This window comes from Nestor notabilis, unplaced genomic scaffold, assembly GCF_000696875.1.
Source record: "Nestor notabilis isolate BGI_N333 unplaced genomic scaffold, ASM69687v1 scaffold1250, whole genome shotgun sequence".
NCBI lineage: Eukaryota > Metazoa > Chordata > Aves > Psittaciformes > Psittacidae > Nestor > Nestor notabilis.
The window spans coordinates 88,813-113,453 of NW_009909500.1; the positions used below are offsets into that span (position 1 = coordinate 88,813).

The 24,641-nt window shown below is 37.0% G+C and overlaps 1 protein-coding gene across 1 annotated transcript in view; it reads right to left on the reverse strand.

The window, feature by feature from the left end:
* ATRNL1 (attractin-like 1) overlaps positions 1–24,247 on the reverse strand; it is a gene marked incomplete at its 3' end in the record, with an annotated part of 97,628 nt that extends 73,381 nt beyond the window's left edge. Inside the window, exons 1-7 of the mRNA XM_010020651.1 lie at positions 24,243–24,247; positions 22,520–22,603; positions 20,431–20,544; positions 18,370–18,498; positions 14,898–15,106; positions 2,475–2,649; positions 1,176–1,263 (exon numbers count right to left, since the gene is read on the reverse strand). Coding sequence (XP_010018953.1) covers positions 1,176–1,263; positions 2,475–2,649; positions 14,898–15,106; positions 18,370–18,498; positions 20,431–20,544; positions 22,520–22,603; positions 24,243–24,247 — 804 coding nt within the window. The remainder of the gene's footprint in view (positions 1–1,175; positions 1,264–2,474; positions 2,650–14,897; positions 15,107–18,369; positions 18,499–20,430; positions 20,545–22,519; positions 22,604–24,242) is intronic.
* Positions 24,248–24,641: the final 394 nt, after the last annotated feature.

A 24,641-nucleotide genomic window follows, 5' to 3' on the forward strand; every position in this document is an offset into this window, starting at 1 on the left:
GAATTTACTGTTACCCATTATACAAGACATGTTACCCGGCCAGATGAACACTCTGGTCAGACTTCATACAATCTTTTATGTTCTTCCCTGACGGATGTACCTTACACAAACAACTGGAAATGTGATACAAATTTTGTAGTTCTCTGTCACTGTTAACAAGTTTGCCAACATCTGTACATGGCTATATTACACACTGCATTCACTTTTGGTCCTTTGTATTTTGGAGACATAACTCATACTAGCCAAAAATTAACCAGGAAACAAAAGCCTTTGTTAAATAAAGATCATTTTTGTCTTTATATGCTATCAATACAGAGAATCTTTTTGTATTTTTTTCTTTTAAATATAGTGAAATAAGCCTCTAACACTGCTTTCAATAAACAGCATGCAGAACACATGATATCAGTAGGAGCAAAACTGCCAGTAGTTCGTATGTATTTGAACTTAAAGTATAATGATACCATAGAACAACAGTTTGTATTTTAATACTGCTCTGGTTCAGTAATAAAAGTAAAAACATATAAAGATTTATTTCTTACTGACACAGCCCTTACAGCATTAGCAGGCCTTAGTGGTCCTGACCAGCCTCCCACAGAGGACCCTCAGTCCCTGACTGCTTGTGATCCTGCCTCCTGGATGGAGCTGTCATAGCTTGTCTCCTGGATGGAGCCCTCACATGTGTGTTGTAGCCTTCTCTCCAGTCCTGTCTCAGGCCATGTTCTCCCTGTGCCCCTGACTGAACTCCCTGAATAGTTCCTGGACCTGGGTCATCTCTTGCCATGTCTGGGGCTGTCAAAGGAACCTGCTACAAACCCCTGGCTCTGCCTGCTACGCTTAGCCCCTGGGGATGGTGCCCAGTCAGCAAGGGCACTGACTTGGTTCCCCAGCTCTCCTCCCCTTAGTGCAACCCCAATTATATTAGTCCCTTTTTATTGGGAGGTTTAGCTCTGAGGATTTATGGTCAGCTAGTAAGTGACTTAGATCTACTGCACAATCACTTTTCCAAAAATTGTTCAATACATCTAAGTACTGACTAAGACACTAATACAAGATGTTTAGGGACTAGAAATTAAATTATCCTCAAAAAAAAAACCTGTGTTCATGATGAATCATTTTAAGATCACTAACAGCACACACAAAGGAATTCATGAAATAGGATGCTGAAGAATTCAAACCTGATATAAAGCAAGAGTGTGTCCGTATCTCTGGAGTGGCCCTTTGGACACAGGTACTACGTTCCATATACTGCTTTCCAGATTGTAGCTAAAAGAGAAATAGAAAGGTAAACATTTTCTACCTGCAGAGAAATAGAGGGTTTTATATGTTCAAACTGACATCTGTTTGGCAGACTTGATCAGTCACTAGTTATCTGACATGGTAATTTGTTAGCAGCAGTAACATGATCATTTTGAACTGTTACAACAGTGTACAAATGTTCATCAAGCAAAACAGGAGCAGCTCTTTCAGGGACACATCAACAATGTCAGAAAATGGAGCTGTAATGAAATCACCAAACTTATTAGGAAGTTATGAAACGTTGCTACGGTCACTGTTATTAGCCTCGTAAAAAAACCACCCCATTCAACTGCTTCTGTCACAATCATTTTCACTGTTCAGAAGAGTTAATACTGAGCACTTTTTTTTGCTATAGGGCTGATTTTAATTTCTGTTAAATTTTAATTAATTATTAATCCATTAATGCATTAACACACCATAAGATGAAAGAGGGATAAAAAAAAATAATTAACAGAGATAGAAAAGAAAAACACCACAGATGATGGGATTTGTTTTGGATAATTGCAAACATGTGAAAGAAAATAAAAAGTCAGACAAAAATAGAAGAAAGAAACATGATAACATATCCTAACACTTACATTTGCCACATTTAGGGCCTTTATATATAGACAAGTTACCATACAAATCAGCTAGGTAATATTTATAGCAGCTTCAATTACGTTTTCAATAGGTTATCAAGTGCACATACATCCAAACTGTCATAAAGAAGTGAAATATGGATGACCTGCCTAACCCATACTGGCACGGCACCACGGGCTACCTCTACCAAAAGAGTAAATTCCTGATTCCCAAGGTATTCATGCATTAAATACAAGTCTCCTATAATTATAAATTATCTTCAATAATGCAGATAAGATTCTACATGTACTGTATGAAAATATTAGCACATGGATTTCTCTGCTTTATCACCCCATTTTTATGTTTTGCAGCAAAGTATAGCAACAGTTTTCAGAAAACTGAAGAAATTACATATCAGTATCACATACAGATTGATGGTACCTGTATTTTCACCTCTGTTAATCATAAAAAAATTACAAGCAGAAAATAAGACCATTAATAAAGAGAATCTAAAAACTTAAATCTTTCCATGAAGTTGCAATGTAGAGACTACCTCCCTGGTAAGATCCGTTTTCCCTAAGCTACATCAGAAAGGATACGACAAAGGATAAATCACTTACTTCAACACCATTTGGAATGAACTGTAGTTAAAAGTGTATCCACCAATCACCCACATAAATTTCCCGTGCAGGACGGCCTTGTGGGAAGCCCGGCCCACGGAAGGGCTGAATGGTTTAACATTTGGTAGAATCCAGTAAGACTCCGTAGAAGGGACGTTCAAAGAACAATCTGGACCTGTTTTGTAAACAAATGTGCAATTTGTACAATCTGTTAGACAGGGATGTTAAAGCCACTAAAGCAGAAACAGGGGAGGCTTAATTACAGATGTCAGGATTGCTCATTCTGATAAAATACAGTATACGCTTTTATGTTTAACAGATGCTCAGTGAAATAAATTGACAACAGGGGATGTCAGTCAAATTGAAAGCGTTGGATTAGCTCAAATAATAATGATTCATTTCTGCTTTTTTTTCTCAGGACACATATTGTATGAGTCACAAATTGAAAGAAAAGCATAATGCATCACATTTTTAGATGCTATACAGGTCTAAAATGTACAGCACAATATACACTGCATGTTACCTCTGGAGAAAAACTTACTGTGGTTACTTCAAATACAGTATAGCTTATACCAAAGCAAATAACATTACAGGAAATTCAGTTAGAATATAGATTATACCCTATTAAATCTCAGGAATAAAAATTTGTCCTTTGCCAATACCATTCTGCATTGCCTTTCATGAGTACAATAGACTGTGAAGTGCTTTAGAAAAAGATTTAAATATTTAAATTTTGTAAAATTTTATAAATCATTCTACAAAGCCACCAAAACCCCCAGCTATAGATTATTTTTGAATTTATTTTAGCCAATATGTTTTTTCCTACATAAGCAAAAGTCAGCAAAATGCATCACTTTTAAGTTATAGTACTATTAAAATCACGAACAGCAGAATTATTTATTGTTCATTTGCTCTGTAATAATTAAAACATGGTCTCTTCATCTCGTTTATACTCTAGATGTTGGAAGAACTTGAAAATCTTATTATGTAAACCCTGAACATGCTCAGAACATTACTTAAACAAACAAACAAAAAAGACAGCATACGCACTATTTGCCTCTTGTCAGTAACTGTGTATCATTATTAACTGGTTTTATTTCTAGACAGGAAACACTGAATTTTTAGGACACCAATGTGTTCCACTTCAAGCATTATAAATCGTGGAACTGAAATTCTTGTCATCAGTGATTGCCTACAGATGTTGTACAACAGCTAAATTATTTCTGTAATCTGATGCTGATACTAAAACATAATGTTACGTCCCTCTCCGCCTGCCTAACTTCCCTCAACCTGCTGGACATCACTAAACACCAAAGCTGTTGGAGACAGTGTGGGCATAACCATCTTTGGAAGCTCAGTACTTTATAAAAAAGTAAAAATTAAACACACCACCAAGAAAAGCACATAAAAAAAACCTCAAAACTAGTCTGCATCCCACATGTCACACATGGCACCAACTTTGTAAAAAGGTTCCAGGGAAAATGTGGAAAACTACTGACCTGCTCCACTTCTGTTTCTACCAGAAAAATCAACAAAAACTATACAAATGGACAGAATTAGTCAACACATATAATTGCCATCTACTCTTAAAATCAGTATAGCTTTCATAAAAAGAAGGCCTGTCCTCCAAACCTACTAAAGTTCTTTGAATAAATCAAGATGGGCTGATACAACTGATACATTGACATGGATGTTCACTGGATTTTAAACAGAATTCTCTCCCTAAAGACTTTTCAAGGAAACTTGACTTTTGTAGCAAGAGAATGAAGGCCTTTGCATGGCTAAATAACTGATTAGAAAATACAGTAAGAAACAGCAGACAGAGTAAATGGCTGCTGCTTAAAGGGAGGGAGGTCGCCTGTGGAGTCCCACAAGGCTTTCTACCACCCAAGGTATTCAACATATACGTTAATGATCCTGAAGGAGGATGAGCAGTGAAGAAAGTTTGCTGATAAAGGCAGTTACTGGAGAGCAGAAAGAGTAAGATCAACCCTTGCAGAACCACAGAACAAGTTCTTGTCTGACTACATAACTGAGCAATGAAATTACACATGAAATTCAGCATAGATAAAAGTAAGCTATGTTTTAGATTGAAAAGAAGATAATCTCTTAACTAACCATCACTAGTCAGTAGCAACGACTCATTTTGGGTACTCATGAAAACACCACATCAGCGCTCATCAATGGTCAAAAAACCAAATCACATTAAGAACAGGGAACACTGTTACCTCCCTGTATAAATCAGTGGTTTGCCTGTACTTAAGAAAACTGCACACCCTACTCAAAAAAAAGATAGATTAGAACTGGAAACTGTTTACACGAGAGTAATAAGGATGTTCAAAGGAATTGAATGGCTTCTGTAACTGGAACTACAGAGTTGGCTAAGACTTTTACATTTCAAAAAAAAAAAAAAAAAAGAACATCTGGAAATGAATGATAAATATCTCATAAAATAAGTGATACAGGGTAGATATGAAGAGTCTACAGACTCTCTGAATATAAGAGCTGAGTTTTATCAAAGGCAGCTTGAAAGAAGCCATGTTCTAAACAAACAAGAGAGAACTTTGTGCAAAAAGTATCAGATCTCCTTGGCAAGGATGCTCTCCTGACCAAGGATGTCCTGGATGCAAAGGTTTACACTGCGTCAAGGACAGACTGGACAAGCATTTAGAAGAGAGTTGCTGCTAAAGTTTACTAGCTAAACTAGCTTACATCAAGTTCATAACTTTAAAGCATATATCTGGGAGGAAGGGGGGGAAGGGAGGGGGGGGAAGACGGAGCAGGGGGCAATTACATTTTTCCAATGTGTATTATCATTTTGGGGCAACTTATTACAATTACTTCTTACAGACCACATCCAGTCACCCAATCTGTGCCTAACCAGTTGTCAACTTTTCCTAGTACACTACAGAAGAATGATGTCCACTTGTATCCAAATTACCTTCAATTCATTAAATAATGGAGACACTCAATTCTCATTGGTCATTATAACTTCTGCTCAGAAAAGATTAATGGTATTTGAATGAGGTCTAATGAGAGTATGAACAATTCAGTATATTATTCTTAAGCATTAATAATAGACACTGTAATAGAATTGTAACCTCAGCAAGCTTCTGATTCGGTAAATCACTGGAGGAAACAATTTGAATCCAGAAGTGCTTAAACATAAACAATTGATTAAGTATTCTTTGATCAGGGAAGGGATCAGAATTTCGGAAACAGTGCCTCGAGTCAGAAAATGAAAAACATTTAAGACTTTTATTACAGCGACCATTCTTGCACAGACATGCAGTGGTCAGCAGTGTCCCCTAGTGGCAAATAGTGAATAAGACACACAAATTACCTCGCAAGCCAATTGATCCCTGAGATTTTTCGTATCTGGAGACAAGGAACTGCAGAATTCAGATAGCAAATATAAAAGACATTCAAGATGACAGTGAATGTATCGAAGCGAGGACAAGCAAAAGCTTTGTTAACCAGATCAGTGATTGAAAGAATAACCCTGACAGCTCCAGTACTTCATTGCTGGTCTACACTGAACAACAGGAAAGGTGAGATAGAGAAGACATACACCATGTACCCAGGTCTTGTTCTGGCACAGAGGAAGGCTGCATTCTAAGAAGACTCACCTGAACTCAGAAGCTTGAAAGCATCATGTTTTCTTCAAAGAACACATCAATATCATCATGATATATCCATATATGATGATCAACATCATCATGCACGAGGCACACACGCATTGAAGTGACATCAGTCAACATTGCCACAGACAAGGCACTCCTGGCCACCCCTCACTGTTTACTCTTCAGCTGTCATTGCCTCTGGCACCAGTTTTCACATGGCTGCACCATGAGCCAGATGAGGGAATACATCCAGGTTAAAACTTGCTTTTATTTTTAGCCAGGCTAGCTTTTAATCTGGATGTGTTCCTTTATCTATGTTTCACCTTGCCCATGTATGCCTAAATGTGCCAACACAAGACTGCATGGCCAGCACTACCTCTTCAGTGAAAGTGTAAAACATTCATGGAGTTTATCACAGTACCTATCAGTACAAAAATGAAATATACAGTTGAAAAACACTATAGAATAACACTGACTTCTACTGAAATACTATTTAAACACCACTTTTGTGTGGCTATTGCCTTAGGAACATAAGGTAAACACAGAACTTACGAATACCATTTACAGATTTTTCCTACTTAAATACATATACCATGAAATATCACTATTATTTCAGCATAAATACATTTTCTTTTCAGGAACATCACATTCACTAAATACATGCCTTTTGTGCAACACAGAGCACTACAGCTGCAGAACAAAGATAATGAAAAATATGTTTTATTATTTTCTATGCAAATACGATTTTCTCCACTTACTTAAAATTGGATTTCTTTCTTATCTTCCTAATGTGTCACTCAATCCACTGGGAGTGGGAGAGAGGGAAGCTTTAAAAACAGCAAACAATTTTATAAATCTGAATTGGAAGTCAATTACATTATCTTCAAAAGTAGGAGAAAATTCTATAGGTTTAAAAAAAACAATTACCTACACAACGCAAAAGAAAGAATCTAATTTCTATTTATTGAGGAGTTTCATGAACTGCCAAAGTAACAATCTGTTCTAGTAGTTGAAGTCATAAGATCAATTTCCACCTAATGAGAAAACATCATCTACTGTCTTCAAGCCTAATCTTTTCCTTTGGGATCACAGGAAAAAAACTGAAGTATTGATGTGTTGAATTTAAGTGCCACAGTCCTCTTTTCCATACAATCTCATCAAAGCATTTAAATAAAGCATTTGTTATCTATTCTTTGATATCTGATCATTTGAGTTGAGAATGATTGCTTTAACGTAAGTTTCAACCACCACAAAAACAAATCCAATATTACTACTCTCAAGTACCCAATAAAATCTTCATATGATAATGAATTTGAGATTATGAAAAATATTTCTAAGAAAATATGTCTGAACATACTTAAAATAAAAATTCCATTGGAAGTTTTAACAAGCAATGTATCACTTATCTTACAAGAAACTGATGAGATAGTAACTACATAAAAATAAATGGCTGCTATGTAAATGCAAAGATAAATGCTGTTCAAGAATGGCTGTAGTAGTTGGTGTATTCATGCATCCCTACACTGCCACTGCACAGCACCGCAACATCCATACAGGATGTAATTATTTCCCACCTCCTACAAATAGTCTTGCTCCAAGTAGAGTTAACGGTAGGCAGAGAAATCCTGGATAGGTCTCCAAAATGGCAATAAGCTGTGTCAGGACTCAGCCTTCTCCATGAACGAAGCGGAAATCCTAATGCTCACAAGCTGATGTGGTTTTAGAAATGCCATCTGGTTGCTGTTATTCAGTCCCATTTCCTTCCTCAGCCAGGAAGAGTATCTGAAGGGTCAGTCTGAGTAGGCAAGCCAGAAGGGCTGCACTGCCTGCCACTCCTGCCTATACCCAACACTGCCCTTTAACTGTTTGTCTTCTGGTCCCAAACTCAGGATCAACTAGATTGGTCAAGTAGAACAAGGCCTGATGCCATGACAGTCTACTGGAAGCTTTCCTAGTCACCTGCTACACTTCAAGATTATAAAACAAATTCTTAGTACTCCTGGTCCCTAAATGTATGAATTTACAGTTCACAATGAAGTCATTACATCCCACACATCTCTAACCCTGTTTTGAAGGATATTCTGGTCCTTCTTTGTATTTAAAGTAACTCCCACCTTTGTATTACCAGATTTCATTAGCAGTTTTATGAGTAATTATAGAAATTATGTAACAAGATCAGTCCCAAGTTCAGTCTTTAGGTAGCACTCCTATCTTTCAATCATAAGTTAGATGTGCAGCACACCCACTCACATTTCACTATTAAGAAGCTGTTTCCCTCTTGCTGATCCCTTATGTATTCCCCATCTTCTCCAGTTTCAATGATTTCCTATTATCAAATGCTGGTTTCAGATAGATATTGCATTTCTTGTAATTTTGCCTACAAATTATTTTAGTATGAACTACATAGACAAATCCACATTTCAATTGTTTCACTGTTCAATCACAACACGTGCTTCATTATTTCTTTCCTCAAGTTATGGTCTAGAACTTTACACACTGCTGAAATGAAGTCATCAAGTTTTGGGCTGCCTGAATCACTTTCTTCCTATTCTGAAATAAAGGTGCTACACATAATAAACTAAACTTAGCATCTTCCCTAGTCAGGGAGATCAGTACTATCTATCTGCTTCCTGCATTCAGGACATAGTATTGCATTTGTTCATTAGTTTAATCAAGTGTTTGCATGTTCTAAATTGCTACATTTACATGCATTCATTTTAGATAAATATTTATTCTAAATTCATTAAGGTTTTCATTAAAACTTACAAATGGCAGGGCACTCCCTAAATCTCAGCCTAATTGCACATCCAGACCATTATGAACCATTTCAATGCAGCCAACCATTTATTGAAATGAATCCAATAAATTCTATTAAACTTGCTTTCACTAATCACCCGCTGAGACCACAAAGGTATTTAAAACTGAAGCTGGCTCTTCATTTAACTGTGATGTTCTTTCTTTTGCAATAAGGATATTTAATTTTCTCACACAGAATTTTAGACAACAGATTTCTAATTATGCTATATTTTGTTTACAAATTGCATAAAGTCCTCCAAGGATGCTTGACAAATTAGTAAATTCAATCTGAACATACAACTGAAGAACAAGTTTCCAGTATATATGAAATAACCATTCCTGTTAAGTCAATTCTTTCCTATGATTCCTTCTGTAAATGCAGATTTTCCTTAGACAACCCTCATTTCTATGAAACACAATTATATTTACAAATACGGAGTGCATAAAGTGGATTTTAACTTAAAATTGGGAAAGGAAAGGATTCCTTGGGTTTGTGCTTTTATGTACACATATTGTATTAATTGACATATAACGCACATCTCCCAGACTGTAAAACTGCAGGTTTTTTCTGACTGAATTGATAGTTGGCCAGGAGAAAACCTGAAAAGTAGGATCTAGACAAAGGGGCATTCTTGTTGTAAGACACCCGCTTCTATTTTTTTTTTCCTTCCAAAACCAGGTTTTTCCAAAGCAAGTGTTAAGTCACACATCCTTTTTTCCAAAAATACGTACTTGCGTGCTTTCTGTTCAAGAACATCCAGGTGCAACAGCCCCAAATCCCAAATTTCAGGCATCTCAGTATACGGCACAAGCTTTTTGCAGTTCTGCATTTCAACGGCCGCTGCCTGAGCTCACATACCAATCCTCCTCCATCGGTTTCAATAAACCACCACCACACAACTTTACCAAATCTCAGTACTGAGGAAAAATGTTTGTCCTTTCAGGATAATCTAAGTCAAGTATAGACACACACTGACATAGCAGTACTGGCCATACTCAAGATGCTGTTGGAATAAACACCATAGCAATGAGCCAGGCAATATACTGAATTTTACACACCAGTAGTCATAACATTCCTTTTATACTTTCATTGTTTACTTTTCTCCTTACATAAAGGCTCATTTTTTCTTAGAGATGCTGTAAAATTCAAGATGCCTGAATTTCTAATAGACTTATTTCAAAGTTAATTAGTTTAATTTCAGAATCTGGTCTTCTCCATCTCTATCTGCTAGGTGCAGATCTGCAGGGAGAAACAACTAACTATACATGTTCCAGATTTTTTATTGGTGTTATAACTTTAGACTAGATCGGATCCCTAGGACTGAATGCCTGTTTGTCACTGGACTGCGTTATCTGCAACCCTGGAACTCATCTGGTGTAGCTTCGCCTAAAAGGAACGCAGTTCCTGTGTTTTCAAACCACCTCACAATGCCATCCAAAAAACAGTATATGTGGAAGATAAGATTTACTTTGAAGGTACCCTATGATGACTAATGTAAATATACCCTGGAAAGCCTCTCTAGAGAGCCCCATTTTGCTAACAGTATTGATGTTCAAGGATCAAAGTACCAACAAATTTCCTCTTAAATTCAACAGAATCTTTCATTCTTTTTTCCTGTCTACAGCCAGTACAAAAGGTACCGGCGCCAAGAGCATCCCCACATCACTCTGGACAAGGGAGAGGATGCATACTGTGCCTCTGCAGCAGCTCTCAAGTGAGGACTCCCACTAAGCATTAGTCTCCACTAACTCCTTAATCTCCTCGTAACAAGATTGCTTCCTACTGAGCATATCAATTCTGTGGCATGACTTAGAATCCTAGAATGGTTTGGCTTGGAAGGGACCTTAAAGCTCATCCAGTTCCAACCCCTGCCACGGGCAGGGACACCCTCCACTAGACCAGGTTGCTCCAAGCCCCTGTGTCCAACCTGGCCTTGAACACTGCCAGGGATGGGGCAGCCACAGCTTCTCTGGGTAACCTCTTCCAATGTCTCACCACCCTCATATTACAGAATTTCTTCCTAAAGACCAGTCATAGAATAGTTAGGGTTGGAAAGGACCTTAAGATCATCTAGTTCCAACCCCCCCTGCTATGAGCAGGGACACCACACACTAAACTATGTCACCCAAGGCTCTGTCCAGCCTGGCCGTGAACACCTCCAGGGACTAATCTAAATCTAACCTCTTTCAGTTTAAAACCATTTCCCTTGTCCTGTCATTACATGTCCTTACAAGAAGTCCCTCTCCAGATTTCTTGTAGGCCCCCTTAAGGGATTGGAAGACTGTTATAAGGTCTTCCCTGAGCCTTCTCTTCTCCAGGCTATACAAGCCCAACTCTCCCAGCCTGTCTTCATAGGAGAGCCCCGAGAGCATCTTTGTGGCCCTCCAAGACTTGAGTTCTTGCTGGTATTTACACCCTCCCTAAAGTGCTCATCCCCAAAAAGGGCACTTTAGTCCAATGTTCTCTCTCAGATCCCAAATACAAATCTCAAATTTGTATTGTCAAAGGGTCACTTCTTCTGTAGTCAAAATTCCTCATGCGAAAATTACCTACAGTGATCTGCAAGTCTTCTAAGAATCACTGCTTTCTAAGACAGCCTTTCTCTTGCTGACACAGCCTGCTTTTTTTTTTCCCCAGACAGCTTTACATTAAGTGATATTAAGACACATTTCTAAATTAGGACTTTGAACTGGATGATTTATAGCCCTTTAAAATGAAACTATCTTCTTTTATTTACCACAGAGTGGATCATCTTACCTAAGAAATTTATTAGAAACATTATATGTAGTAATCAAGATCTATGATAAAAAATGTTCAACATCAGACAAAAACTGTTCACTGGAAAATTCTCCAAGTAAGCACCTGACTACTGCATATTTAACATGTAGCTATATTTTTAGTTCCTTCTGTAAAGCAGTTTTTGACCTATTCAATATGTGGCAGGATAGTTATTTCCTGTACAATGTATTGAATCAAGCTCCTTAAAAGAAATCAAAGAACATCTGTACCAAGAAGACCTGTGATATTACTTTTAAAAAGCATGCAATAAATTCATAGTACTTAGCAGTATTTTCAGCATGTCAAAAGATAGTCCCCTTAACCCTTTTAGAAATGTGGAACTGTTCACAACCCTCCCAGTCACCCTAGATTTTTAAACCATTATGGAAGTGAACTGTTTGGCAATCTCTGCTCACTTACAGCCTGACACAATCCAAGACACAGCGATCCTGATACCAAAGAGACTTTCAGACTCATAGAATGGTTTGGGTTGGAAGGGACCTTCAACATCACCTAGTTCTAACATCAGCAGAATTGGCTGGCTATAAACACATGCTCAGCAGAAGGTAACATCTTTCTATAAACTATCTTTTTCAGCTTCTTAAACAGGTCAAATAGTGCTAGAGCCACCACTTCTGTCTTGGCCAAATCCAGATTTCTTTGTTATCTATGCCTAGCAAAGGAGGGCAAATATGTAGCTTGCATTGGGTTTTTTTTCCGAGTTACATCCACAGCCTGTACCAGCAGCATCAATGCATCCTGCTTTAGAGTATCAAGACAGATTAGGCAGTAATGCAACAGCAAAGTATGATATTCAAAGGGAACCACTCCTCAAGATAAACTACAGCCTCCTTTATGTTGCCTGAATATTTTAAATTCATGTTTTTTCTTCCTGTATGTACCTCTGAGACCAAACATTTCAGAAATGTTTAACATTATTGAACAATATTAGCATTATTTAAAAGTACTTTCTTTTAACAAAAAGTACATATAACAAGTACACTTTCGTTAAATGTACTTTTTGTTAGAAATAAAATTCTTATTATATTATTTGATTTCCAAGTCTAGAAGTTATTGCCATGGCTTTAGTGTGTATTTGTACAACTAGGAGTTAACTGCAAATAGCTACAAGATCCTTCTTCTACAGAATGTATCTAAAAAGAGGACCCTAATTTTTATTCAAAGCAATTATTCTTTCCCAGAGAATAGTGTTCTCTTTCCCAGAATACTTTTAAATGGGAAATTTTTTCAGAGATGCTCCTTCCTCAACATCCACAAGATGTCACCATTGTAAAGGAAAGAAACCCCACTAGTTGGAAAATATGAAATACCTTTATGTTCTGAAACATTGATTTTATTTACTGTACATCTCAATGCAGTCCAACGATTTTATTTTTTTTTTGTTTAATATAGGGAATAAATATACTCAGAAAAACCCAAACCTAAAATTCTCTTCAAAACCACAGAAATCAAGACCCTACTTTAGCCATTTGAATTCCCAAACACAAGAAAAACTTGGCAGACACCAAGAATAGTAAGATAAATAAAACCATTTATGGTTCCAGCATTGCAAATAACCTACTTTGAAGGCACTGTCAGTTTAGAGACTATAGAAAATGTAGATGCAAATAGATAAATAAACGACTAGAACAGAGACGCAATCTCCCAGAGAGCTTAAAGGAAGTTTACTATTGTTTTGTATTTAATAAGGAAACACATTTACGTACCCAACCAGCTCATCTATCACAAAGTTAAAAAAATTAATCTAAATCTATGTAGGTTCAGTGAAAATCCAAGGAATAACAAAGTACATAATCCTACTCACCGTAGGAAAGAACAGGAAGCTATTATGCACAGAAATGCTAGATAAAAGGAAGGCACTAACAGTGAAAGTTAGCCTTGAAATTTAATTTCATGCTCAAAACTTCTAATGAAGATTATAGCATGTCAAATGAAGGTTCAGCCTTCCAAAGATTTGTGATTTTCTGCATTTTATACACGGCAATCTGAAACTGCAAGGAACCAATGCACAAATAAAACTGTGATGTTCTTGCTGCAAGTTCTATTCGCAGCTTCCTTACAGTGATTAAGCTTTCAGGATCTCTTTTTGTGCACTACAACCATGGAAGGGTCTAAAGGACTCAGTAACAAGTCCGCACTGTTTCCATTCAATGACCATATTGCTAACCCACTTCCTTTCTGCAGGTGCACTGACTGCCATCTAATGAATCATTTCATTAATGAAGAAGAGGAATGTATTAGATCTCATGGTGTTTTGGTCTAATAGGTGTGACAACTAGTAAGAGTAAAAAAAGTCATTGCCTTTGACATGCAAAAAGAAACAGCAATTAAACAAAAGTAGAGGAAGGAAGTAATGGGATGAGGGGATATCAGCTAAGTGATCTGGAGGTATTTATATATTTCTTTTAATAGAATAATGGCAATTTCAATGCATGGGAAGCTAATCCAATTGAGCCTTCCAACAGGATTGGTAAAGGATAAAAAGAAAAAAATTCACAAACACATAGTATAGTAAGGTAAATTACACATTTTTAATAATTGATGTTTAATAAGAAACAATTCTTAATAAGAAAGATTCTTAATAAGAAACAATTATTTATGGTACTGGGAGTCAAACTACAGCACATGCTTATAGTACTCCCATTACTTCACAGTATGTGTCCACACAGACTTTCTTGCACCGTCTCGATAAAACAGCTTACCTTCCTTTTTCATTGAGAGGCTTTACAATAACTCACAATGAAAAAAAGACAGTGAATACTTACTTCAGGAAGCACTAAAAATATGATGTGATGATGCGACATTAAGAAAAAGGGGGAAGAAAATCGAATCTATCTAGGCAATAAAGAAATTAATAGAATAGGGAATTAGGCCACGGAGGAACTTGGCCTTTAGAAGTACCCACAACTCTTGAGTAATTACTGCCATTATTTTTTCAAATGAATGAGCCAAAAAGACGAATGCCCACCACAAGAAAGTTTAGGTCAGGTATTTTTTGTCTGAAGATACTACAGAAATATCAAAGGTGTAAGCCTATTATGGCACTAAAGCATACACACCTTGGTCCATGTGAAAATTTCCTCCAGACGTGATTTTGTTCCTTTATGCTTATTCTTCAAAGATGCTAATATGCATTCTAGATAGGATGCATTAAAAGCAGTCTTCTTTTAGACATTAACTTGATTCCAAATAACAAAATCTTACCTTGCCAGCTATCATTGCAAACACACAGCTTCTCGCCTGTCAAATCACAGTAGCCATGATCTGGACTGCCGCAGTTGGCTTTACAATATGGAATATCACAGGCTTCTCCTTTCCAATACTTGTCACACTCACAGTATACCCGGCTTGGTACAGACACACTGGTTGTGCACTTTCCATGTTCTGAGCAGTTATTAGGACAAGAATTAATTCTGAAAGCAAACAAAACGTAAAATAAGGGACATTAAAAGCCAAGACTTCATTATGCTGGTTTTATCTGACAGTATTCCGACAGTATTCCAACTGCATTTGCTAGACAAAGTATTTTTTCCCTGAAAAATTGATGTGTACTGATAAAATACAAGTTTAATGGCGATTTTAAAGGCACATGAGCTGAAAAGGTGTTCATCCAGGCTTACACACGCACTCTGTGATGCAGTCAAGATCACAAACACCTTGTACTTTAAAAAGAAGTATTGACATTAAGCAGAAGGACTGATCACCATCTATTTTTTCCCATTTTTTCAGTATCAGCTTTCTAGGCAGTCACTTTAAATGCTTATTATCTCTAAGAACATCCACACTGGAAGTGACTGTGAGCAGTAACCCTTAAACTCTCCACCACAGGCATACAGTTAAAGGGTTTTCCTGAGTGACTTCGCACCATGCTGTAAAACAGTACATCCAGCATCTGAGAGGAATAAAATCTGAAAAACAATGTAAGGAGGACAAGATTGCTAATACCCTGAAACCACTCACAAGTAGCATTTTGTGCTTTGAATCTTTAATAACAGAGCTACCTTAACCTTGCCTCCTTAACTCTGCAGTCAGAGATGCAGAAAGAGGAAAGATTAGGCTGAAAGAAATTTGTGACTGGTATTGGAGTTCGCATTTCTGTGATACGCCCTACAAAACACTGAGATCACAGGCAACGGGACTGCAAAGCTATGGAAACTGGATCCAGAAATGCAGGCAGTTCCTTGGAGATGAAGAGGGATGAATGACATTGAAGTATGTGGGTCCAAGAGTTTCCATGAACAGAATCTCGGGCAGTATGTGCCTGGTGGAGTCCAAAAAAGATTTGAAACCTTTCTGATGACTCACAAAGGGCTGGGTTGAAACTCAGAATAAACTGTTAATACAAACCCCTGCTGGGAACGCAGACTCCTCCCTGTAGATGCAAGAGTCGGATACTGTTCATAGCATTCCTTGTTCTTACCGAAGAAAGAAACCGAAAAGTTAGTGAGGAATTGTTCAAGGCTGGACTTTGGCCAAATGTAGTTGTGGCAGGATAGTCAGGAGACTTGCTTTCATTTTCTGAAGACTCACATCTCAGAGGACAGATTCTGCTACATTGCCAAAAAAGAAAACTTCATATCTGAACTGCAAATGTCCTGGGGCTTTGCCTGTTAACATACATGGCATTGATGACATTAACTGCCATATACCACAGCTCTGAGGAACCTCTCCTCCTGACTTCACAGGGAATGTTCTGCAGGAAAGCGAACAGTTAAGTCTTTTCAGTAGCATATACACCAGTTTAAAAGGAGGCACATTCCCACTCCAACAGGTTTGTTAAGGATTCAAACAGAAAGAAAAACTGGATGAGCAGAGTTAAAAGCAGGACACCTGACTTCAAGTAATGCAAAATTTACTCAGGGAGTTCTGGAGCAACTGATGTTTGCAATTGGCATGGCATTTCGGACACAGATGCTGCACTTGTGTCTCCCCAAAATAAAGGGATCTGAGTAGCCTGCCAGGATAAAAGTTAAAAACTGCTTGGTGGTTACCAAACCAAGGAAGAAAGAGGGAAACAGAAGCACAGTGCAACAGATCAGTGACAGAAAAAAGTTAATGCAGTCATAAAACGCGAATGCAGGTACTTCTATCTTTATGTACCATAAAGTTTTATCATAAAGAGTTACTGCTGGCTCATCAAAAAAAAAAAAAAAAAAACAAACACATTTTAAAAGTATCCATTGCAATAGAAGAAACAAAGGAACCGAGTATATAAAATTTCCTGACTTACATGTGGAATGGAATTAAAAACTGGCAGGTTTTTTATTTAGTTTAAACCTTCAATAAAAATTAGGTAGTAATATGTAGCATGCACCACATTACCAAGTCATGAAAGAATGCAGAGCACATCTACTCATTTCTGAAGAATGCCATGTCATATTGCCATTTGCTCCCAAGACAAACACAAAGAAGTGCAATAAAAGCTTCAGGGATCACTGAAAAATGAATCTAATTACAGCAGAGAAGTCTGCCAGGTGACTGCATCTTACTGACGTCAACTGACAAAAATACCCAGTCTTCTAGATTGTGATTTCCAATACAACAAATGTAGTGAGGTTTCCCAAAGTCTGAAGAGCTATTTATTAACTGTTAAAAGGTAGGGAAACCACTGCAAATTACAGAAACTATCTTTCCATAGACAATTTAACACAGACTTCTGCCAAGAGCAAAGCTATGATGAAAAGCACAAATAGGAATAAACTAATAAAGAATAATGACAAAAATATTACATGTACTTTCACATTTGAAGTGCAGCACTGGCCACCACATCCCAAAAATAGAATCTGAAGGAATTGGGGGGGGAAAAAAAAAAATAAAACAAAAAAGGAACAAGAGTATCTTCAATCATATGAAAAATATCACATGAAGAAACAGGTCCAACAGGACCAAGTAATCTCCTCCTGAACTAAAGCGTCCGGTATAAAGAAACATCACATTACATGTCACAAACATGTCCCAGATGACACAGAAGTTGCAATCTACAGCTGGTGCATACACGAAGGAAAAGGCTCAGGTCCATTGGATGCATCTTTATAGAGATGCTGACAGAGAAAAGCAGGTAAGAGGAAAGCAAGCAAAGTTAGACTTTGCCATCAGAGTAACTAGAAGACAGGCAGTGCAGGTAAGAACCATGAAGGCAGAATGCAGACTGAGATGAACAATAGGAGGTGAAAGTACCCAAGAATTGGAGAACAAATGGAACAAAACCCTTGTGGCTGGCACAAAAATAAAAGTAGGACTTTGGTGAAGGTTTCAGAAGCCATAGAAGTACATTCAGCAATCAAAATCAAACAACAGTTTATTCTAGTTCAAGAGAAACAAATCAACATGACAGAAGATATAATTTCCTTTCTATTCCATATGAGAACTACATATGTTGGGTAAATACTGGAAGGGATACATTCTAGTTCCATATGGCATAGGGAAAACAGTCTTGGAATGGCCATGTGGCTTCACTCTGAACAATGTATTTTATCTCATTTTCTTTTGTTGTTTTTTTTTCCAAGTAGTACCTTAATTACAACTCCTTGCAACCTCAGCTCTGTATTTCTAAAGCCAGCAAGCATAGCTTTTACGCTATTAATATATGAATAAACACTTTCCCTGGGTTGATCATCCTCCTGAAAGAAATGACAGGCTAAATACCGAAGTAATGACTTATTAAAAAAATACTTACGAGTAAAAAATGTTAAATCCAGTTAAGTTATAAGCAGCATCACTGAAGAAGTGTAGCAATGCATAGCCAGACGTAGTAACTACTTCAGGAACAGTTTCGTTTCCACGCACTTCGGGAACTATTAGACCGCTGGAAAAGAAAATGAGAACAGTGTTTTTAATCAGTCTCGCGATGGCAGGGAGAAGAAGAGGGAGTCACTTATTCTATTGTTATTATATTGACAAACTTCTTTTTTAAAAAACAATAGTACAAAATGTGTGTAGAATGTAAAATGTGTCCATGCCTCTGTGAGGTAAGGTAGGGTTTTCCAGGAAAACAGAACAAAAACTCCTCTCTTACACAATAATGCAAAATTTCACATCTGAGGGTGCATGCTCTGTCCACGTAATTTTTTAAGTTATTTTAACTTCGAAAAAAAAAAAAAAAATGTATATATATATCTCTATCCTTCAGACAGATGCTTAACATCACTGTCTTTCAGCACGAGTTCTATTTCCACATAATAGAATCACAGAATAGTTAGGGTTGGAAAGGATCTTAAGATCATCTAGTTCCGACTCCCCTAATATTTGCACCTTTAGAAGTTTAACTTATTAAAGCATTTCAAACCTGGAAAGTATGACGATTAAGTAATTTCCATGGAAAAGCAGTTTTCAACAGGAAATACTTTCTGAAGTTTTAGAAAGATGTTAATACGCCAGTCTTAAATAAAGACTGAAGCAGGAAAAACAGGCAACATATTAAAACACTAAGAAAAAGGATCACCTGCCTAAAACAGTGCCACATCACTAATACAATTTAGAAGTTATAGGAGCTTTGCTCACTTTGGAGAATGCACTATCATTTATGCAATTAATATTTCTTAAACTTTGGCAGCATAATCAGTATTTTGTAACACAAAATGAAGGACAATTTCTGCCCCACAGAGCACATGTGCACAAAGAGTTTCTGGTCTATTTAACATAGCTTTGAACTCAATGGATATCCCAAGATAAAACTTTTACTGACTTCAAAGGACTAGGACCCTGTGCCTTCTCTCTAATAATCTATAGCCCACTTGCACAGCATATTCTTTCTGGAATGTTTTCCAAAATATTAACAGAAGGATAGGAATAAACCAACAAAAAAAATTTTGGTAAAGTCCAGGTATGGGGGAGACAAGTGTTAAAATTCATGTGCCCTGCTTTTTTCTCTCTTGGATACACAGGAAATGCAGCGAGTGCATGGACCTAATTCTCTCAATAGTTTATTATCATTTAAAGAGCAAATAATTAGTCTTTATTCAGTATTAGTTACTCTGCTCTTGTTTATTGTTTTTGATTTTCTGTCTATTTCTAAACCTTGCTACAAAATAACACTGTGGTCCTAGACAACAAATAACCTGAAAAAAGATGTATTTGTGTAGCAGTTCTCATAACCTAATGGTAACAAAAAGCAAATTAATTCCATCATTTCAGATGATGGCAAATTTGAGCTCTCCTCCAGGACTTTGACAATTTTACCCACTATGACTTAGTCACAATGATGTCCAGTTTGATAACCTAAGGAAACATGTCACAAAATTAGAGCTTAAGATAGCCTTTGTATCGAATGCCCTGAAACAAGTGCTTTCATTCTTCATTCGGTAATGAAGAAAGCATTTAGCAGTCATATGTTGTAACTTCCACACAGTGTAACATTGCCCAAGTTAAAATTGTGCTTAAACAGGATCTGCTACTGACACTATTTGTTAGTGCCACATTTAATGTACATTAAAACTCAAGGGTCACTATTGGAAGCCTACTGGAAAGCACACTTCTGGTTGCCTGTCCATAAGCATTAACACTCCGTGCAACGCCAGCATTAAGTACAAGCCACATAATGGATTTATGCTCTGAACACCTAACCAAAAAAAGTAGTGCTTTGCAATTTAGTATACCTTCACATAAATGCTTCCACAACATGAACAAAAGAAAGCAAGCTATTTAACAAATTAAAGCTTCTAATGATAGTTTTTTTCTCTGCAAACTAAAAATGTCCATACATGACTACTTGGAATAAAAGACTAATAAACACACTCACCTAAATACAGCTATTAAAGGTGCATATATTGAATCTCCATCATATACATACATATGGTCCCAACTACATTCTGTGGCAAAGTGATTAAATCTTAATCTTAGTATTGCATTTGGGCTGAAAAAGGAAGGAAAAAAAACCCACAACATTGGTGTAAAACATTATTTGCAGAAGTATTGAACTCACAGCATAAAGAACTTACATCAAAATCAATCATGCAGCATAACTCTGTTAGAACATTTTGAGTACTAAACATTTCGAAGAGAATAAATATTTCACTTCACCTTAGAAGCCTTAATAAAAATAATTAATTGAAATAATACCTTCACTCCCAAGTCTAATAAACCCTAAATTTAAGCGACTGAAGTTTATCAGATTTTATCAGTATTCAGAGCAATTACAATCTCCCATTTTAACAGACTGGCTTTACTTTAAAATGTCAGGACTATGACATTTAAGCAGCCACCTACACATCCTCATTCCAGTATTATATTAGTTATTGAAGATAAAAATCTTAACACACAAATTAAAAATAGCACGATATTTTTTTCTCCCTGGCCGCTTGTTCCCCCTGCCACCTGGGAATCATATTTCACCACATTTTGGTAGAGATCCTGAAAGAGGAATTTCCTCCTATGACAAAACTAACAGACTCAAATTCCAACATAACAATTGTTTTCTTTTATTTCAATTATTTTTACCCCCTACTGACAGGCTCAAGTACAGTTTGTAAAAGTGCTTTTTTGTGTGTATGAGAGACCATTTGGGGAGCGCTCTTGTTTCATTTTAAGAGAGATTGTCTTATACATATGGGGCTTCCTTGTGTGCTGACGTTTTGCACTATGTTACTGGCTTGCATTACTCTTCCACATACTGTGCAGCACATTGCTTCCTCCAGCTACCCACTCTACCTCCTGCAAAGTGGAGGAACAGAATGAAGACCAACTTGAAAGCAGAGCTTGCATACAGTCCTGAGGCATGTTTTCACTTCAGCATAGTGTGGCACAGTGCAAATGCTCCTGAGCTAGCCTGGGTAAAAAGAGAAGTCTGGCTATGTTGAAAGATATTCAGCTGTAGCCTGGTCACCTGGATATTGAAGTTTCTTCTTAAATGATTTTGAAAACTACCCATAATTTCGTTACTGTGGTGTTTAAATTACTACCTGCATATAAGTAGAACAAAATTAGATCAGATAGACCATTACTGAACCGCAGCAACAGAGCAGCCATCTAAGGTAGTTGAGATCATGAGAATAAGGAAATAGAGAAGGGGGCTATTTTCTTCTAGAACATTAGCAGAATTCCAACCTTGCTATATTCTCCAGTGAAATCCTCACCCCATGGCCTGGTGGGAAAGAAGTTCCACTAAAACTTTAACGAATTTTTGCCTTTAACAGCTGAGCCATACCAGTGCACATGTCTCATCATTTCTTTGTGTATGTCTGTGTGTTCATGCTGTATAAACTGAAAAATTGGCAACAGACATGAAACATCTAAACTGTATAAGCTAAGGGCACAATATGATTTTAAAATTAAGTACAGGAGGAAAACTAGAATGAAAGAAGAAATACTTTATATAAGCACTAACTTTTGAGCAACATGGAACTGAATAATTACCCTTAGCCTGGAAGTGTTCTGTACTTGAAGCCACTCCTGATTTATCACTGATATGAGTTAAATAAGATAAATAGATAAGATATGAATTAAATAATAGGATTCTGTAACTACATTTGGAACTTACGTAAAGGTACTCAAGCAGGCAACAAATTTATCACAGGGTTCTGAGAGCTTGCAGCACTGGCCAAATGCCAATGTCAGCCTAACTTTTGCCAGCAGCGTGAATGGAAATGGAATTTGGCCAGCTGAGCAATCCTGAAAATCCTACTTCATTTTTTTTTTCCTTTTAACTTTCTAGCATTCAAACAGAAACAAGCAAAAAAAAAAAAAAAAAAAGACCAAAAAGACCCAAAAAACCCCTGTTTATATTGTATCCAGATGAAGTTTCTACTTGAGGAGTTCTTGAGTTCTTTAGATCTCTAGAATACACAGTATCAAACTGTCAGAAAATGTAAGCTATGAAAATAAATACTTACTATCCTTCAATTAACCATGTACATTTGGTTTTATATTTATAATTTATTGGTCCATCTGTTAAATATCCAGAAGGTTCTGTTAACCTACAAGAGAAAAAACAGTGCTTTAATAAACCAGAGACAACACCACAGAAGACACATCATCAACATGCCATCAGTTTCTTTCTGGATGGAAAGAAAATTGAAATATTTGAAGGGGGTGGGGAGTGAAGAATCAAGCCTCTCTTCATTTTTCTTTTCACACTACTTTTGCTCATAAAAATGAGAATTCTGATTATTCTACATCACTGATTTACATTCTTCCCCTTGGCAATCACAAGACTTCTAAATTTTCTAGTTCAGTAGCAAGCAAATACTATGTATTTGCTATGTATATGCTAAATTCTCCGTCACACGAAATGGATCCAAGCCAACATAAGGGGGGTTTTCTTCAGGAGTATTTTGGTTTGGTTTGCTTGTTTCTTTTAGCATTGCCTTACATCTTACTTCTGAAATCAGACCACAGCAGCAGTGGTAAAACTGTTCTAGATCAACAGAAACTAAGGCATAAATTATTAAATAAGCCTACCTGCCAGCCTGACCCTCTTCCTGGTCAGTGATGAGACATGGGAAAGCAGAACCACACTGGACTATGTAGAAACTAAATAAAATGCATACGAACAGCTATGAAAGGTCAGACCAAAATGACAACAGTAGCGTGCAGTGGATATAGAATCACAGAATGGTTTGGGTTGGAAAGGACCTTAAAGATCATCCAGTTCCAACCCCTGCCACAGGCAGGAACATCTTCCACTAGACTAGGTTGCTCCAAGCCCCATCCAACCTGGCCTTGAACTCTGCCCAAGGATGGGGCAGCCACAGCTTCTTTGTCTCAACTGTTCTAATGTCTCAGCACCCTCACAGTAAACAATACCCAGTAAATACACAGTAAAGGATACACAGGAAGGAATTTTAATCCCTACAGATACTCCCCACAGCATTATACCACCTTCAACAATTTGCAGTCCAGAGACAGTCTTAGCCAGAGATTCTTTTGGTTTTGGATTCTTTCTATTGGTTTTGGGTTAACACTTCTCCTAGGAGTTTGCCCATGTAAACGCTAATAAACTAGTAGTATCTAGATCGTCCTGCAGGAATCATTTCTATACACATATGAAGACACATCTCAACTGGTTTTGTCCTCTCCACAGAGGTGTGGTATTAAGATGAGATGATGAACAACACTACCCAATTCACATGCTTTATGCTACTCAAAATGTAATGACCTGTGTTGTTTCCCCTCCCTTTTCTCCACTGTGCCCTGAGAAATCCTTGCTCTTTACCTTCACTATTTGTTATTCTCCTATATCCTGAGATGCAGAGATCAGCATATTGTATTCAAGATGCAAGTGAAACATGAATCTGTATAGTATTCAAATAATGATTTCCACTTTGCTCTCTATTCCCATCTTAACATTTTATTTGCACTTTCAACAACTACTATTCTGATACTTTACACACAACTAGCTGCTATAACACTCTTCCGAGTGATAATAGGTGGTTTAAGATTCTTTACAGAAATTCATTTAGCAGTAATAGAACCTTTTTCCTCCATTCATCTATATTACTTCACATTAATCTATACAGAGCAATAAAATCACAGATGAAATTCAATAATTTATTAACATAAAAGCTTGCTAAAAGAGTTTAGCATCTTCAGCACACTGTCACTTCACTAATTTACCCCATTTTGCGCATCCTTTATGATTATGTTCTATAGCTCAGGCCTTAAACACTCATCTCTGGTGGCCTTACTCCACGGGGAAAACTGACCATCCTGCTCTTTAAAATTTTACAACAATGACAATGAATAGAAATACACATTCAGAAATGCTCATTTCTTTCCCTGTAGCGTGGAAAGATAATCATTAAAATAAGTATCACTTATTGTTTTTTTTCCTGCTTTGCTTCAGTTTTTGGGGTGGGGTTTTTTTAACTAAATCAATAGACTAGATCTAAATCCAGAGACCACACTGAACAAGCTGACCAAATCACAGCTAAGTCTCCTCACCAGGAGCCCAGCTGAAGAGGAATTCAGTATCTGCTATCCTGCTATCTTTGAAACTGTATAAACCAAAAATAT